This window comes from Diadema setosum, chromosome 2 (assembly GCF_964275005.1).
Source record: "Diadema setosum chromosome 2, eeDiaSeto1, whole genome shotgun sequence".
NCBI classification, from domain to species: Eukaryota; Metazoa; Echinodermata; class Echinoidea; order Diadematoida; family Diadematidae; genus Diadema; species Diadema setosum.
Window position 1 is genome coordinate 22,788,500 of NC_092686.1, and position 19,283 is coordinate 22,807,782.

At 36.9% G+C, this 19,283-nt stretch overlaps 1 protein-coding gene across 1 annotated transcript; it reads right to left on the reverse strand.

Moving 5' to 3' along the window:
• Positions 1-8,374: 8,374 nt before the first annotated feature.
• On the reverse strand, positions 8,375-19,061 carry LOC140240914 (protein O-glucosyltransferase 1-like). Its single transcript, XM_072320691.1, has 11 exons — positions 18,948-19,061; positions 17,767-17,857; positions 16,713-16,856; positions 16,007-16,139; positions 14,935-15,059; positions 14,212-14,271; positions 13,659-13,758; positions 12,517-12,575; positions 11,051-11,218; positions 9,724-9,780; positions 8,375-8,659 (listed from the first exon to the last, which is right to left on the reverse strand). Exons 1-11 carry the CDS (start codon positions 19,057-19,059, stop codon positions 8,509-8,511), a joined length of 1,200 nt encoding a protein of 399 aa, XP_072176792.1. The 5' UTR covers positions 19,060-19,061; the 3' UTR covers positions 8,375-8,508.
• Between the last annotated feature and the right edge of the window lie 222 nt (positions 19,062-19,283).

The window sequence follows — 19,283 nt, forward strand, 5'->3', positions numbered from 1 at the left end:
GAAGCTCAAGAATGGTTACATTCACTCCACTAGACAGGTTGACACTCCAACAGGAAAAGTGAAGAATGATTATTAGATAGTAATGTGCTGTTTTATTGCTCATTTCAAATATACAAATAGTCAACAACATGCATTACTAGTTGAAAAGAAAAAAAAAAGTAAGAACCATAGACCTTTTTTTTTTAATGCAATTTGACTGGATTTTTCTCTGGTCTCACCCAAGGCACTATGCTCAAACTGGAATCCATGCACTGTCCTCTAAGCACTATGAATATTGGATGGTAGTGATCTAGCAAAGTTGATATTCAGCCATGAGTCAAAGAATGGACCTCTACATACTTACATACATAACACCATAAACTATCACTTCTAATCATATTTCATCCACTTCCATCAAGTGGGACAAGTATTAATATTAAGAATAATATGAAAGTGAATAAAATGAAACAAAAATTAACCATCACCAAAAATGACAGGTATAACCATACAAAAACACATCCCATAACATTTCTCCAATATCCCATGACATTAACAAGCATTCAAGCTCAGAGGATATTTGAGGATTTTAGTATAGGCCTATTAGTCAAATATCTCACTATAGTCAGTATGGCTGTAACAACAAGGCTATTGTGCTTGTGAATATTTCTTCTGGGAAATGTGCAAAATGAATCATGTGTTTTGCAATTGTAACATACGCTGGGTGTCTGTGTCAGCAGAAATATGTGCTCAACATCCAGATTTGCATGAAAGATATCGTTTGTTTATTATTTGCATTTTGCAAAGCCGGCAAAGTTTGACCAAGAAACTAACTGTATTCCCTACCACAGCAGAGAAACAGCAATGAAGAAATTTTAGGGATCATTCTAAACTCCTGGTGTTTAATTATTATAAGATATCCTGACTGAAATATGAAAAAAAAAAGAGTTGCCCTATGTTTGGATTATTTTGTAGGACCACAATCAAATACTAATTTAGTTCTCTCTGTCATTCTTGTCTGAATAAACCAAACAAATTTTGTCAACATGAATAGCATCAGTGCTCACAATGACAAACAAACTGTGAATCCCCAGGAGTGGTATGCCTTGTTCACTTGCCATGCATTATAAGCATCTACTTCACTACTTAGTCATGGAAATATTGACATGCGTGAGACTAATGAAGCCTTGAATATTAAGATTTCAAACAACTAACAGTCATGGCCATAAAATTTAATGTTTGAAACAAAGGAAATTAAAGCTGAAGAAGCAATAGAGGGCCTGAATGACACAACGGAAACAATGCAGGCACCAGCATCATGGACACCTTGTTCAGAATGGGCTGGAAGGAGATGTACAATAGAGGGCGCACTTCCAGAAAAACAAACACAAACAGCTCTGTATCTTGCAAGTGTTGTCTTTTTTATAGCAGCAACTTGCACATGCATATCTTTGTCCTTTTCCCTTGTTTAAAGAGTTAATTGGTAGCTATTCTGTTGGTAATTACAGTGCTTTTGTGGTTTACCAAACATAATTACCCCCACTTGCCACAAATCCGTGTGTCAAATTAGGGGACTTTTCTTTTCTGCTTAACCTCACTTTAGAGAACATAGTTACCATGGTACTTTTTATATAATGCTATTAAAGTTGTGGCTCTGTTGAGAGTTTTACTGGCCCTTTACCATTTGATCAAGCATTGTTTCAGACTGAATCTCTTCTGCAGACCAGAGTACTGGTACTATGTTACAGTGTGGTTGAGGCAGTAATGGGTATGAGCTACACATGTACATAGTGACCCACACTGTGTGCATTCTGGTCGCCATTTGGATAGGAACAGTTATGCTGGTAGGCCATATTATGTTGGCATTATGAAGCAATCATGAAGCAATTATCCTGAAAGACTGGTCTCATTACTCTAACTTTGAAACTCTGTACTTGTGCATGTCTTACCTCTGTACATTATTGAGAAGAAATGGTATCTTTCATTTATTTCTGAGCAACAGTGTGCTTCCCATCTCTCTTTTTCTTTTTCTTTTCTCTTCATTTAGGAGTGCTGTGCTAGGGCCAAGGTAACAGTAGAACTCATGAGTGTAAATGACATAAAATTCAGATAGTGTACCTTAAGCCATTCCATACTTTTTGCACACATTGAAGCCATTCTTTATTCATGATATAACAGAATCCTCCCTGTACTAAAGACAGCTATATTATATCTCGGTCATGTGATTATGATGTCAGTCAAGAGTACCTCCTCTTGTTTTAGTATCTAAAATACTGATTTTACTTTCTCTTTCAAATTCAATGCTTTCACGGCATTTTCTTTTTAGACACACTAAGCACTACCAGCATATCTGAACTTTGATGCACATTCAACATAAGAGTCTGCTTTTTCATTCAAAGTCAATACGAATAAATTTGATTGTCCTCAAAGTACAAAATAACCAATGGAATAAACAGCATGGCATACATTGTAAGCAACATAGGCAAGCATAGCCATTTATATGACTGACATGCTTGCCCAGAGGGACCCTAAATAATCTGGTCTTGGTTTTTTTTTTTTTTTTAAAGACACAATAAGCTTTCTTGTCCTAAGACATCATGGTGATGCGGCTGTATTGCACAACACAATGACATTTAAACTCCCCGAATCTTTTTTTTTTTTTTTTATATTTAGCCCATATCACTCGAATCCTGCTGAGCTACTGCTCTGAATTCAGATTTTCGATCAAAACAATTACCCTATTTAAATGCTGAAAATTCTTTGAATTCAGCAAAGTATTTTAGAGCAGAATTTCAATATCAAATACCTGTTCAGTTAATGCTGCCTTCAAAAGTTCATAAACATTCCAGCAAAATGCATTAAAAATTACACCCCTCCATCACAGCTAACATTCACAATAGGTGTACATGTTAGTGTTACTATCATTAAAATCTTTTCTCAGAATATGAAAATATTACTACCTAGATCTAGGCCATCTGGTAAACGATTAGGGTGCATAGAATGACAAAATGCTGGTTCAGTGCAATTTTCCCTCAAATTATGCACTCTGGATCATGTTTCATCCCATTCATGGCCTCACTAAATTTACACCATGTTCATGCTAAATTCTCAGAAACTAAAAATCAACACCCCCCCCCCCCACGAAAACAGTCGTCTAAATGTTAACAAAATAAGGCTCTTCACAGAGGATTAATTCAAAACCCTACTGACTTCACTTTGCATGGCTTTAAAAGAGCATTAAATCAAGATTTCACACAGAGTTGTTGGAACAGACAACATTTTTAAAACAGCCTGCATCAAATGCTCTCTTGGCAACATCTTGGAATTAAAAAGTCTTCGCCTCTTCATTCTGTTTGGTCCACGAATGGACTGACAATGTGGAGAAACTGTTACTGATCATAACATGATTGCATTAAACTGTAGTCTCAGCACACATGGTACACAAAACCTAACAATACACATGGATAAATGTGGACCTAAGTCTTCAAATATATATACCCTGCCAGGTGCTTTTTTTTTTTTTTACCAGTCCCCTGAGATGAGAACAGATCGAAATAGTCTCTTTCTTCAACACTTATCACTCTCAATCCACTCTCACCTGCAAGGTTAAGACCAATTATCAAAATGTTACAAAGGAGTCTCTAGCAACCGACTATCTGTACTCCCACTACTGTGAATGGAGGCAAATTCATAGTCTGATTTTTAGACAAGTTTACTTCATATTACTGTATTTATGCTAAAAATCTTACTGCAATGCACAAATAGGAGAATTGACTTCAGTATTTGATGACATAAATGGTATCCCAGGATACCAAATGAAAATCAGCCATTTAGTTGAACTATTTATTTTTTTTTAAAAAGGTTGCACCCTGGGTTGCCAAAAAGTGGAAATCATTTTGGTGCTGGAGCTAGCGGCACTAGCCACTACACTGCAGTGCAATGAAGCACATGCTATTGCTAGCACAGCGTGCCATAAGGCCATGCATGCATCGTACAACATGCAGTGGCATGGGAGTGACTATGTACACGCACACACAGTGCATGCATTTTTCTGCGGCTGTCCTCCAGTCGATGTGAGGTGGCGCTACCCAACGCGGTAACCCGGGGTACTACGGTACCCGGGGTAACGTGTGATGCATCATTTGTCAATTTTCTTCATATCATCATAACTCAGGGGTTTATACCACATATGAATCAAACCTACAACCATGTGTCTTTTTTTTTTTTTAAACAAAGGACCCTAGACACACATTTATGAAATAAAAAGGAATGTCCACAGAGCTGTTCTATGTAGTACATATACTATCAAAAATATATTTCTACAAATCAAAGCAATGCAACTGATTGACAAAGCATCTCGACGGAAGAATTTCATGAATTTGAAAAATCAAAACAACTTTGCAAATCATTACTAGCAAAATTACAACTGCCCATAGAGACAATAATAATAATAACAATAATCCTCATGACCATATATCATATTCCACTATCTTTGTCAACTAAAATAGTACAAATTAAAAAACAAACAAACAAACTAAGAACCACGATAGATAAGAAAAGAAAGACAAAAACATGAACAAAAAATAATCCTTAATTTGCCTCATAACAACATTTTTTTCCTTCAAAGAAACAATGATAAACACAAGATATTAGTCGCTGCTGCATAGGACTCTCTAAGTACACAACAGGGCTGTTGCTTTCACTGCCTCCTGACAAATATAACACGAAGAAGCTATATCAACAATGCACGTGTGTATGTATACTTGTACATAAGTCTCTTAGACAACATTGCATAATGACACTGGTAGTTATGGTAATGTTCAGAGGTAATTGTTCTTATGTACAAATTAAAATGTTTCAATTTCTACAGAAACGGAATTACAACATATACATATATGCACATTGTTGTTCAGGGTTTTTGTGAAAAGTGTGATTTATTTGATTTGTTTGAGTAATTCAAGAGCTTTCAGACAAGACATGTTTCTCTAAGCACTAGAAACTCACTTGCCCATCAAGGCAAGCATTTGTGAGCTACTGGTACTCCTGACTATTAATAGAAGCATCTCAGTCAATTGTATGTTCTGTCAATCTATGCGTGTTGCTTCCTCACAATAACAAATCTTCATCCCTCAATGTTACCATAAATTGTTGACTGTGAATGCTGAAAATGACACAATAGTAAAGTATCACAAGGCAAAGAGTTGGTTCAGCATTCCAGAAGTACATCATACGCACATTACTGTTCTGTTAACTAAACATTCTAGTGTGATCATATCTTCAATAGCATTAAACAATGAGCGCTCTTCCACAGCATGATAAAAATTCAAGGTGAAACCAGGTGATGTGTGGTGAAACCTGAAATTTCCTTCAGTAGAAACACACAGGGCAATGGGTGATACCAGATGTAGAAATACAGTGAGTGACAAAATTTGTGGTGTGCCGAAAGTCTCAATTTCTTGTTGGGAGGTTCCACACAATATTCAATTGGTCCTAAGGCAGTGTATGCGCGACCTGATCTGTGATCTGTAACTTCCTGGTTCACCGCACTGTAAAGTTTCCTTGCGTTACCCCGCATCACCGCATATTTTCTTCTTAAGTAGAAACAGTTTGGGTCGTAGTAAAATACGAGGTGATACAAGTGACAAAATTTTCAATGATGTGGGGTAAAATTCAGCCATGAAATCAACACAGCATAACATTTTTGCTTCTGAAAAAAAGAAAATTGCCGTATGTCATCAAATACATAAGACAACCAAGGGAAGGATTTTCCTGGTTTGCATCACAATTTGCTATGCTTGTTCTATACCAGTGCTACATAAACTATTTTTTGTGTAGCAGTTTTCTTCCATCGAAGTGTACAGGATACCATTTGAAATATAAATCATCAGATGAAACTGCTAATTAAATTTGAAATTCAGAAGTTATTCCCTGCTACACAGTCACAAAACAAGAGGAAAAAAAAACATAAAACAAAAGTGAAAACAATGAATGAGAAAAAAAAAGAACTTACAGACTAGTTGCAAATTATTTAAAGTGTATCTGGCAACATGTAAACTGCTGAGCAAAAATGACTTTCTGTTATTTTCATAAAACTCTCTACTGTGAGCCAAGGCAACTTTCAGTTTTGGAAGAAGAAACATATCAGATTTATACAAGAAACTAAGAAAGAAAGATGAATAGATGGGAAGATTCATAGGTAGACATGGATAGACAGATAGATGAATAGATGGGAAGATTGATGGGTAGACATGGATAGACAGATAGATAGAAAGATGGACAAATAAAGAAAAGAACAACAAGGCACTTCAGCGAATCAAAGATATTGTTGCTTTCAAGGAACTTTTTGAAATCCAAGTCAGCACATACTACAAATAGAGAAGCCGTTTACCTCCGAGCCCTCTCAGTTTCTACCACAGCCCATCTGAAAATGACAATTGACTACTGATTCCCATGATTTCATTCACTGCTCAAACTCCCTTTTACAGGAAGTATTTTCAGGATTTTATGAATTCTCCTCTTAATGTGTAAGAAGATGATCTAATGCCTCATGAACATGACATTTTGTGACCATAATATTGTCATGGAATGCCGTAAAATATACCACAAAGTCCCAGCTCTGTTTGAAACAAGTTCATCACCCCCCCCCCCCAAAAAAAAAGGAAAGGATAAAAAACTGACCATCCCAGGTGAATGCAAGTAAAAAGTATTCACACCCACAATGATATCTTTCATCATTATTTACCATTTCATTCAAATTATCAGAAATTATCTGAAAGAGCATCCTTTGAATTTCTACAGCAAGTTTGCCATTATAATTACATGGAGATATGTATCCAATTTTGCTGTCAATACACACAAACAAACCGAGGTGAAATTTTCATTTCAAGCAGAATTTTTTCTTTTCTTTCATTCATCACTGGCCAGCCAATGATTATTTTCTGTATGGTACAACAAAACTTGCAAGAAAGAGCTGAGCATAGATTCTCTTCACTGTGGATCCCAACATCACTCATTATCCGTGCTTCCTGTCACAATCGTGCGAGAATCCGACAGGAAAGAGACCGACAGCAACAGCACGGCTGTCAATCAATCAGAAATTGGCACTGTACCAATCTGTGGTCCCGTGGGTCCCGTCGACGGGGAAACGGAATATGCAGAGTCATCAAAGTCTGACACGACATAGTAGGACCTGGAACCAATCCCACATTCATGAATGTTGACACTGTAGATGCCAACACTCTGTCAATAGTAGCACGCTACATTGAGAACACTGCTGTCAAAAGGCATGTAATGACACATACAGGCCCTTGCATTACTAATGAAGTTGGAAAGGTTTGACACTTTGATAATTAAAACTGTTATAAGTATGGACTGCAGAGGCATAAAAAGTTGGCATTTCCTATTTCTTTTCACAAAAATAAGGTTGATGGTGTTACGATTGCTTACAGTATTTACTATTTTTAAGACAATCCCAATCTGTTAATATGGAGCCTAACATAAACATCCTGTCACCCTCATTTACATTCCACACCTAAGCTAGGCTTACCCCGAACCCAAACTTACAATTAGTTCTAACTTAATAAAGAATGTAATAAGCTGCATCTGAAGTTGGAAAGGTTTGACACTTCAATAATTAAAACTGTTATAAGTATGGACTGCAGAGGCATAAAAAGTTGGCATGTCCTATTTCTTTTCACAAAAATAAGGTTGATGGTGCTACGATTGCTTATAGTATTTACTATTTTTAAGACAATCCCAATCTGTTAATATGGAGCCTTAACATAAACATCCTGTCACCCTCATTTACATTCCACACCTAAGCTAAGCTTACCCTGAACCCAAACTTACAATTAGTTCTAACTTTATAAAGAATGTAATAAGCTGCAGTCTACAATGTCACACAAAATTTCAATACCAGAATGTGCTGCATGCATGAGCAAGACAAAAGCAACACATTCTTTTAGCCACAAACATTGGCACGTACAACACTAGGTAGCATAAGGACCAATCTCAAAATTACTGTGCTTTCATATCCATGCAAACTTCACATTGCAAAGCAAAAGTGAATTACAATTCTTCTTTTTTTCCTGACAGCAACATGTCAATCTAATACAAGACAGTCTCCAAAGACAGATCTCTCTTGAAATTGATTGCCATCACGCTAACTCGACCAGCGTAACAATTTTTTCCCAGTTACTGTCACATTTGATAACATGGTGCACATCACAGCTTAATGCTGCACATAACATAGGTGCTTCAACATACTTACCAATACATGAATACATTAAGCATCTCAAACCATTTTCTCATTATGATGAGAGTTTTTTGTTGTTGTTGTTGTTTAATCTCTTTGCTGATTGTGGCAGCTGAACATCAAAACACTGTTAAGTACTGGAAAAGGAAAAGTCATTGCATTCAAACGAAAATAAATACTACGCTTCATATGCATTTCTCGGAAGTTGAAGGGGGAGAGAAAACATCTGAAATGTTAATGGTTAGGTTGGTCCGTGCTGAGTGGGAATGGGCAGGTGGTTATAACTCATCCTTCTTGGGTCTGATCTCCATGAGGTCCTTGCGGCGTTTGGGCTTGTATGTCTGGAGCTTGGCGTAACCCTTCAGCAGGCTCTTCCAGTAGCACTGCACGTCATCCATGTCCAGGTGGTTCCAGATGAAATCACGGCCCCTGCGGAGTGGAAGGACAAACACTACGTTGTGACTGTGGCTATGGAGCATGGACTGTTCAAAGGCATTATCCAAAAGGCATTTGAAAGAGGTTAAAACACAACAAAAGTATGTCAGATTTATTTCTGTGACACACCATTCCTTTGGTAAAGTCTTAATGGGATCATATAGTTTTGGTTGAGACCTAATTTCAGGTTTCTAACATTTTTTGGAGAGACAATGAAAAAAATCTTATAAAATATGAAAAAGCATGTAATTCCATGAGGAATTCAACATTTATGTGATGAAAATTAGTTTTGAAATGGCTGAAATATCCAAAACAGAGCTATTCTAATAAAGTGTGGGACCCACCTTTTATGACGATCTCCTTGTTTTTCTCTGTTTTTGGATGTTTCAGTCATTCCAAACCCGATTTTCTTTATGTAAACTTTGAATTTCTCTTAAAATGGTATGTTCTGTACTATTTCATAAGTGTTTTCTTGGTATCTCGCAAAAAGTTTAAAGCCCGATTCTCATTTCCACCAATACTGTTTCATCCCTTTAATAGTCTTTCATATAAACATAACTTATGATAAACAAAAATAAACATGCAGTAAGCTACTTTACATAATTGAGAAAATTGTCGAGATGAGAGCAATATTGCTGTACCTTCCAGGGAACCATGGAACATTATGTAGAGAATCTTCAGTTGCTAAAGGGTTAATGGCAATTATAGGGGCTCTGTTTCAACTTGCCAGGCGAATGATCTGACAAGAAATGTTTACCCTGAAACTCTGTTGAGTTTAGAATCGGCTTTGTGTGTATCACTAAATCATCTGTTGAGTATAAAAAGGACATAAATTGGGTAAGGTTCAAGGTAAGCTATTAAAATACTTCTTCACAACAATAATAAAGATCTTACATGATGATAAAATTAATTGGGTTACATAGCATTTTTATAATGGTTTTTATTTTCATAATGATTTCCTTGCATTTAATTGATGGCTGAGGGCCACACATCTGGCCACAATTGGACCTTATTAGCACAATTTCAACAAGGACATGGGTATGATACAAATAACTTACCTTTCCGCTATTTCTTGGGCTACTTTCTGGTTTGCTTTGGCAAACTGTATCAATTTTCTGTCAAAAAAAAACAACAAGAAAAAAAGGGGGAGATATTTGACCAGACTACTTTCTAACTGGTACACTGCCAAATTGCACTTTTGGTATCTAGGATGTTTCAACAACCCACTGCCTGTTTCCTTCCCAATTTAAATTGGAAAAAAAGAAGAAATAGATATGCTACCAAAAAAAAAAAAATGCTACATACTCTTGTTTTGTAGGACCCTAAGGCTTGTGCAGCAATGTGTAAATGCTGAGCACATAAGCTGTATTTCATTTCAATCCATGGTATTGCCCAAGTTCACAAAGTGCACATAAATAATGTAAAAACACTGCACAAACTGTGCATAATGTAGAACTCATTAACACGTTCCTGTCACTGTTTATACATTATTTTGTTGTTTTTGTTAATGTTTTTTGTAAAGATACTCACACTACTGTGCATCAATAAAGCATATTTGCTGGTATACTTTTGATTGCTAGTTTGCACTGCATCCTGATGCAAACTTTCAGCAATTACTGAGGATTCCATAGTCTTATTCAATATGCCATTGTGCTGGAGGAGTCAGTGGAGTGCATTACCATCACAGCTGAGACAAATCACATACCAGCCAAATTTCATGCGAAACAAAGAAACAGAATACAAGGCTGCAAACCTCTGTAGATCAAGACATACTGATACATAATAATGATAATAATATAAAAAAAAAACATTGTTAAGGCAAAAGGATAATTTGGTTAATAAATGGGGAAATGGTGCAGACAAAGCATGCTAAATATAATTTCTGAAAAATCATGTTTTTCGTTACAAAACTGTAGGCTCTTTTTCTTAGAAGAAAAAACAAAAATAAAATATGATTTTTTTTTTTAAAAAGACATATTTGTTGAGCATTCTGGAAATAGCTTTATAAGGTATGGCTAAGTATATTATGTGACATAGCAGGGCTCCACACTAACTTTTTTTTTTTTTGTGGCCCGATGGGGCCACCAAAATCATCAATTTCAAATTTTTGGTGGCCCGAGAGAAAAATTTGGTGGCCAAAAAAAAAACAAAAAAAAAACATTAACTCACTGCATGCATTTATGCATTTCCGGAGCAAAAAGTTACAAATTTATTGACATACTTTTGAAAAAAAAAAAAATTGGTGGCCCAAAGTGGACCACCAAATTTGCCATTTTTTGAAATTTGGTGGCCCGACTTTCATTTTTGGTGGCCCCGGGCCACCGGGCCACCGTTAGTGTCGAGCCCTGGACATAGGCGTATCAAAGGGTGAACAGGAGAACATACTCTGCGTCAGACAAGTCTTGCTTGACAGGGATGTAGTGGACCCAGGGCTTGAGGGCGGGGTAGAAAAACTCCAGCCACTCGTGGCCGACGTGAAAGACGAGGGAGCGACAGAGGAAGAGGTGCTTGAGCCGGAAGCTGGCAGCCACGCCCCGGAAGTTGAAGAGGTACCTGGGTGAGTCAGATATGAGATTTCACAATGAGACAATGTTGATTCCCTGCCAATTGCACTGTGCAGTAAACTTTGCCACTGACTTATATAAACAGAAATTGGCAAATATCCAATCAGTCTGACCTATTATGAGCATGTCAGGAAATGATTATGACATTTCTACAGTCCAGTTTTCACTCATACAAATAGCACTTTTGTGCATGTTTAAATCTGCAGTAAAATTTGGCAATGCATATTTATTTAGATGGAAAGTTTCTTGCATAATGCCTAAAGTCTATATGACTTTGTTACAAGCTTGATAAATTATCACATAACAATTCATGTGTTGATGTAAATATTTGGAATACATTGTATTCATGCAATTACATATTTTGTGTCTCTGACTGTGTAAAACTTTTGTTGGAAAAAGGAAAATACATGAAATGAAATGAAATGAAACGAAATTCACAAATGACTTTGATAGAGCAAACTCTAAAAATGAAATAAAGTCCTTTATAAATGCTGAAGAGCATACTATAGGTCATAAGACACCAGCAAAGAGTGTCAGCATGAGAGACAAATCGTTAGGTGCGTTCGAGCGCTCTAAAGCGAACCAAAGCGAACTGAACTAAAGCGTACCGTACCGTACCATGCCAATTTTGGAGCGTTCGAGCGCTCTGTGGAGAAAGCGTACTCACAAGTTATTTCTAGAAAGGTCACGCTTGTTTGTAGCTAGAATGTCATTCACCCCTGGCGCTTGAACTACTTACAGCTGTCCAGAACAAAGAGAATGATGTTTTTGCATTGTGACGTATGCGCATGATACGCACATGCTTTACAACGAACTTTTGGTACGCTTTGGTACGCTTTTGGAGCATATCGGGAAGTGGTCCACTTTTGGCTCGGTACAGTACGGTACGGTACACTTTAGGAGCGTTCGAATGCTCCTCTGGCGCGGGTACGGTACGGTACAGTTCGCTTTAGGAGAGCGCTTGAACGCACCCTTATTTTCAAGAGCTAAAATCAGTCAATCACTTGTCAACGTTTTGGTAACTTTTTGCCTTAACATAACATAATTTGTACAGATGTCATAATATGATGTCTACCTTCCACCTAAGATTAAAAGTTTCAGTTTTTTTGTTTTTTGTTTTTTTGTTTTTTGGATAGTTGCACAAACCCCTACATTCTGGCTTGGTTTAGACAATGCAAAATACATACATCATCAGCTTCCTGTTCTGTCAGGTGTACTCACATGATGTAAGCGCACTCTAAAAAAACAAAAACAAACCTATTTCTTTATTTAAAGGTAGAAGCACACCTATATTTGCAGTGCTCTTCTAATGTTACTTCTTTTGCTGGAGGCATGTAGAGGGTGTCCTGTATAGAAATAGTATGAGGAAAAGAAAGAGAGATAGAAAAAAAAAGATTAATGAACTTCATTAAGAGTTCATTAAGAATAAACTGCATCTCAGAAAAAATACTTATTCAAGAGCCTAAAATATTCTCTCTGACTATCCTATTTTTTTTTTTCATGAAATGTCATTTAAATCTAAGACTTATGTCTGTAACAGTAAAAAAAACTGCCATACAATTGGTCTTTTCTATGAGAAGAAAAAGTGAATGGAACAACTAATGCCTAATAAGAGTTACATAATCCATTATACATGTTTCCTGAAAATGTCTCACACTCATCTCCTCATACGTGACAATGATCTCAATATTTCTTAGCTTTTCATACACCCTGTATCAATCTCCCCATTGTACCATCATCGTTAGTGATGGAATGTGTGACTGACAGTTTGTGTATTTCTGATTAACATTAAAGGGATTGTAAGGTTTTGGTTGAAACCTAATTTCAGGTTTCTAGCATTTTTTGGTGAGATAATGAGAAACCTCTGATGAAATATGAAAGAGCATGTAATTTCATGAGGAATTCAATGTTTATTTGATGAAAATTGGTTTTGAAATGGCTGAGATATCCAAAACAGAGTGATTCTAATTAAGTGTGGGACCCACCTTTATTACGATCGCTTTGTTTTACTTTGTTTTTTGGCTGTTTCAGTCATTCCAGACCCAATTTTCATCAAATAAACTTTGATTCCCTCTTAAAATGGTATGCTCTGTACTATTTCATAAGTGTTTTCTTGGTATCTCGCAATTCTCATCACCACAAATACTGTACCATCCCTTTAACTGTGAGTGCCTTGAGGACCCATGAGTGGATACGTTTCACATTACAAATGTCTATTATAATTATGTATCATGTCTATCATAATTATACATCATTATCATTACTATCGTCAATCACTGTTGGGCAACTGTTGTCATTCTGTTCACTCTAATGACCTAATGAACTTAATTCGACTTGAGATGGAACAAATTACTGAAGCATTTATACAGATTGTGACAAGTTAAGGAAGACTATATGCGCTGACATTCAAAGAGCTGGAAGGGACTCACTGCATCTGACTTCCATGCCTGGTTCTTGGTATAACTCGCATCAACCAGCTCCGGGTTGTCCCTGGACAACAGGACAAGTGGGTCTCGCTCGGCGCTTGTCCTGACAAAGACAATCATTTCATTAATGAATACAAGTAGATATCAACATTGCGCATGATTTGAAATAAATCGATGATATGGCATAGCAATACTTTAGTCTCATTAAATACTGAAAACAATGTTTAATTACAAATCCTCTCCATTGCCAGCAGAATAATACAGGGGACCTATGAAGCACATTAATTTCTTTCACAAACCAAAATTTATAAGACTATGTAACAATGCTCTAAATAATCATGATAATGATAGTCATAACAATAACAATACAGAAATATGAACAGAGGACTGTGACTGTTTAAAGCATTGCCTCCAAAGACAATAGGTATATGGAAGAAAATTTCAGGATGAATTTGATTTTAGGTTGTTGTTGTTGTTGTTGGTTTTTTTTTTTACAGTGGTAGAAGGCACTTTACATGAGACAGGATCTGAAACAATCTTTGATGTAGTATCTTACCTTGATCCTCTAAAGAATGCCTTGTCTTCTTTTTCCTCCCATGGAAATTTCTCTGACTCCCTGTATAGTAAAATAACAAGATGATAGCAGAAATACATGAATATGTATCTAATGTAAACCTATATTAATTATCATTACAACCATTTACTTCAACTACAAGTGCAATAGTCTTAGATCTGGCATCACATTTGTTGGCTAGCAGGTGTAACAAATTCCTTGCCTTTATCCTATCCTCCTTACATAAAGCAGTGAATCTTTCTTTTTCGTCTTCTCTTGAGAAAGTCATCACACGTACATCAGATACATGATTATATGAATCCATTTGTCTCGATCACTGCCAGCACACCAAGCCTTGCTTTAACTGGATCCCTCCTGTATGGTTACTGTGTCACTGCATTAGTTTCACATGTTTACATAGTATTTCTCGCAATCAAACGAAAATATGCATTCTGATTTATGTATGATGACATGGACACCAATAAATCTAATCTTATCAAATCAATTCAGATCTACTGAATGAATTCATATATGACACATAATTACTGCCATCAAATAGATTAACTTACAAAGTAAAGACAAAGCACCTTTATGATTGAGAATAGTTTTCTTTACATTTACACACACAATAAGAAAGCATGACTGCATTAAATCTTCCACGAGGCTCAGGATGTATAAAAAAAAAGCCTTGATGATTTCAATACATTCATAGAGTACTGTGCTTACTTGTCTAGTGATTTCCTGAAGAGATCCCACCTCCCTAGACCTGTGGGAAAAATTGGCCATACCGCTGGACCCCCCTCCCAGAACGTCCAGGCAGGGTACATAATGTCATAGTGCTGGGTTTCCACCTGTACATTAGCAGGGAGAATGATGAACGAATGAAATCAAACCCTTCTTTATTGACTTACATTTTAAATGCATGATTGCAACAGAGAAATCAAATAATCATAAATAATAAAACATTTTAGTAGCATGTATATAATTCAGCATATTCATGAAGGAATATTCATTGCACACAAGATTTAAAGACAGACAGAATCAGCCTATTTGTTTTGATGCTTTTTCTCTGTTTGATGATACCTGCTTGCATGTTGAACATAAATTAAGCATGGTTCCTTGCAACTGAAATCTAGTTATGCCCTGTTGAATGATGAGCCTACTAAGAATGTACTGCACAACACCAATAACCATGACAACAGCTGCCGTAGTATCTATATTTGTGACTGCCCAACTCAACGCCCACAAATAGTCACAGATTAGGATCCTCTGTAATGGACCAAAATATATCCTATGTGGGTTGGTTGACTCGAATTTTTAAAGTTTATCTAAACTTGGAGAGAAATCTTTTATCTACCTACTGTCAAAATTCGGCAGATGAACAAAGCCGAAATAGAGATATTGACAGTTTGACTTTCTGGACCATAATTTATTTGGACTGGCACTGCTTCCACTGTAAAATAGAACACGCTTTCATTGATACTTCTGCACAACACTCCTAAGTGACCGTAATCGGTAAATTCTCTTTTCTCTTGAAACTGCACCTCCTAACTCTCTTATTTCAATCACTTTTTAAAAGGGTCTGGATTGTCCAATTTTAACAAGTTATAATCTTTATATCATTTTAAAGCTTAAAGCTTACTTTTTCAGACAACATGTAAATGTGTAGAAAAGTGGAAATTCCTTTTAGCCTATTTTTTGTAGCCTTTTGAGCTGGGGAGTCACATCTAATGTATCAACGGGTTTCTTATATGAATCAGCACAGAGATTATCACTATGACAATGTATGTGTTCTCACCTTGCTAAAAGACAACACAGGCATTGGTTCTGAATACTTTGGACTCTGTGGCCAGTCTCGGACATTCATCACAAACTCCATGTCTGGCAGCTTCTTGATGATCTTCAAGATAAAGTGCTCTACTCCGCTGCACCTGTGGTAATCATGGATCAATTGTTGAATCAGTCAAGAAACTCGTCTCAATCTACACACAGTGGGGATTTTTTTGGTAGATCTAATGATGCTCAAGCTGGTCATTACCTTTGCAACCTTGATACTCGTTGCTAGAATTTTAGCTTTTTGTCTTGTGTTGGTGTGTCATTGCTCTTCTATCATGGTAGTGTATCATATGATGTGCCAATAGAGACAACTCCCAATACGGGTGTTGCATATTATGCAAGATTTATTAGATAGTCAGAGGTTGAGTAAAATACACCCTGTCAAACCTTTAACAAGATTAAACATATTACATACTATGACAAAGACCTGGACCTTAGGCGTCATGTCAACCACCTACTGCAAAACCAGAAATTTTTGCAAGCATGAAACTTTCATAGATTTCCTGAGCCAAGATTCCTTAGAATGGTCATCTACACGATGCATTAAATGCCAGGGGCGATTCACAAAGGTTTCATGCAGCGAAACAGGCTGTCGGTTCCAATGCACAAAAGTTTCAAGCTGTAAATGTTCCTGGGTTTACCGTGCCTGAGATGATTCTGGGGCTCACCTTGCTGGAAACATGCATTTCTCTGCCCGGTAAAGCCTGTGGTTGATGATTTGATACAGTGTCCCTCTCGCCTCCGCTTTCTCTACCAGCTCCTTGGTGATACCACCTCGGTCTTCCCACACTGACAGGTCATTCTTCAGTACCCTGTGAAAACAGTCAAAACAGGCTCGAATTGGTTACTACAAGTAGTACACAGTCCATGGCAAGAACATGTAGAAAAATACCACTGATACCATTTGGACCCTTGTAGATTTACAAGTTTGCATATATGCAGACATGGTTGTTCTTCAGTAACTGGGATGACTTGCCAGTTTTTCTCTTCACCATATTTCATCCCTAATTGGCTTTACTGATGCAAATTTGGATCAATTCAATGGTTTCGCATTTTACGAGGTGATAATACATGCATTTCACTCAGATATAATGTATCATTTCCTTTCAATACTTACAGCCTAATAAGTGATATTGTTGAGAATATATTTGGGAAAAAATGCATTATTGATAATTTGTTCTGAATAGCTAATTGAGGAATAGAGATGCTTACTACACATGTCTTTGTGTAATAACTAGTAACTACAATATTGGAGCTCTAGCCAAGATGGTCTTCATTTAAATCCTCCATCTAGAATCTTTTCTTTCATAGAGTATATTATTATAAGAACTTTGTCATTGTAATTTTGCATATATTTTACCTAAACCACAAACAGATGGGGGTAATTTCGCTGATGAAGTCTCCTTATGAGCACAGCATTTCTAGAGTCATCCACTCCGGCAAATCATCACTAGTACACTGGATATATTTCCAAATGTGAATTCAACTTGAGCAGATTTTGGCACAAAGAATTTATTTGATGCTTGTGAAATAAAATGTTCAACATATCTTTAAAATGTCTTCAACAAAACTGGAACACAAAGTAAATCTGAAGAACAAAGTCTCTATTATCAAGAAAATATGATCACATGAAGTGGTAGAGGAAAACTTTTCAGAAAAAAAAGAATGTTTCAAGAAGCACTATCACTTATACATTTTTTTTTACAAAAATTAAAGATGTACCCTTCATGACACAGACAGTCTTCTGTTGAGCAGTCCTCATAGTTTGCAGTTGCCTCCTTAATTAGGTCCAGGTAGGGTTTCCACTTCTCATCTGCCAGAAGGAATGATAGGCATTTAGTCCATTTATTTGTTAACTACTTCTGTCAAGGCTTAAAGTTGGGCAATGTGCATCTCATTTAACCTCCTCTCTTTCTTTCTTACTCATCTACTATTCCGTGGTTATGAGATATGATACAGAAATGCTAGTGAGATACTTTTCTCTCATATTCATTGTAATCTTCAACCTGATTCCTGATTCTTGGCACAGAAATCTGCTAATCTAGAAGTGCTAGTATCACACTCACTCAGGCCACTGTTAATAAACACAGTCACAGGCACACTTCTTGTGAAAAAAAATAATAATAAACTGATAAGGAGCTGTCTTTCATACACTGTATTAAAAATCAGCAGACAATTCATTTTTTGTTTGCTTCCACATTGGTGGATGGGGGGGGGGGAGGGCACCACCTCCCCCTTTATTTTTCATTGAAACAAAAGAAATAAAAAGAAAAAATGGGGGTGCGTGCATCCCCTTTATTTTTGTAAAGGTGGAATTCCTGAATCCGCCCGTTTCATACTGTTACTTGTGAAGTTGTGCATTCAGTCTATAATTATAGAGCTCTATGTTTTTAGATAAATGGGCCCGTCAGTCTATTGTACGTGCACATGTTTTCTACCACATACTACAGAGTCCAGTAGGGTAACGTGTTACCCGGTATAGAAAATTCGAAACAGAAACGTTATAGGTTCTATAGCCTATAGGCCTAAATTTAATTCTTCTAGAATGCTTCTGACTTATCAGTTAACAATAAGTTCTACTTGTGAATATGAAATAGGCTCAAGTTGTGTAGCATTTCCTTGCATAGCTTTTCAAACCCCTCTCAATAGAGGCGTTGGTCCTGCATAACACTATCTATCTAGGCATCAGGACCCTCCGTCGCGCCGCGACGGGCCGGTCTGCGTCTGCGTCTGCCTACGGCCTACGCCGGGCCGGGCTGAGAGATACCGGAATAACACAACAAACATGAATTATAACGAATGGGACCAGACATTCCGGTTACTTCATTTACAACATAGCAAGCATGATATTTTCCTACAAACGGACACATGAAACAAAATACTTCATTAGACGTGTGTTTTACCTTGATCTGTGTCAGCGTACGTAAAAATAGGCTGACACAATAATAGGAAAGTAACTATACGACCGATATGAATCCCCGACATCTGCATTTTCTGTCTACAGGAGGCTGCCATTTTTATGCCCTGATAAAAGGATGACGCCCTCCACGTCACAGTAGCCAATCACATCTCGCCTCGTGTCATTATCATTGCTACTGATGCGTAGGTGTGAAAAACAGAGAAAGTAAGAATGCAGATGTTGCCCAGCCGATTTATGGGCCACTTACTTATCATTCAACCTGACGTTAAAATGGGAAAGTGTAGGGCCTACTGTCAAGAAGAGATTAAATCAATGGCGG

Excerpts from the sequence above, each read along its gene's own strand:
- LOC140240914 (XM_072320691.1), bottom strand. The coding sequence starts at position 19,059 with ATGGCAGCCTCCTGTAGACAGAAAATGCAGATGTCGGGGATTCATATC. Across the intron at positions 17,858-18,947 it reads GTACGCTGACACAGATCAAG|ATGAGAAGTGGAAACCCTAC; the intron begins GTAAAACACACG and ends TCCTTCTGGCAG. Across the intron at positions 13,759-14,211 it reads GCATTCTTTAGAGGATCAAG|GACAAGCGCCGAGCGAGACC; the intron begins GTAAGATACTAC and ends TGTCTTTGTCAG.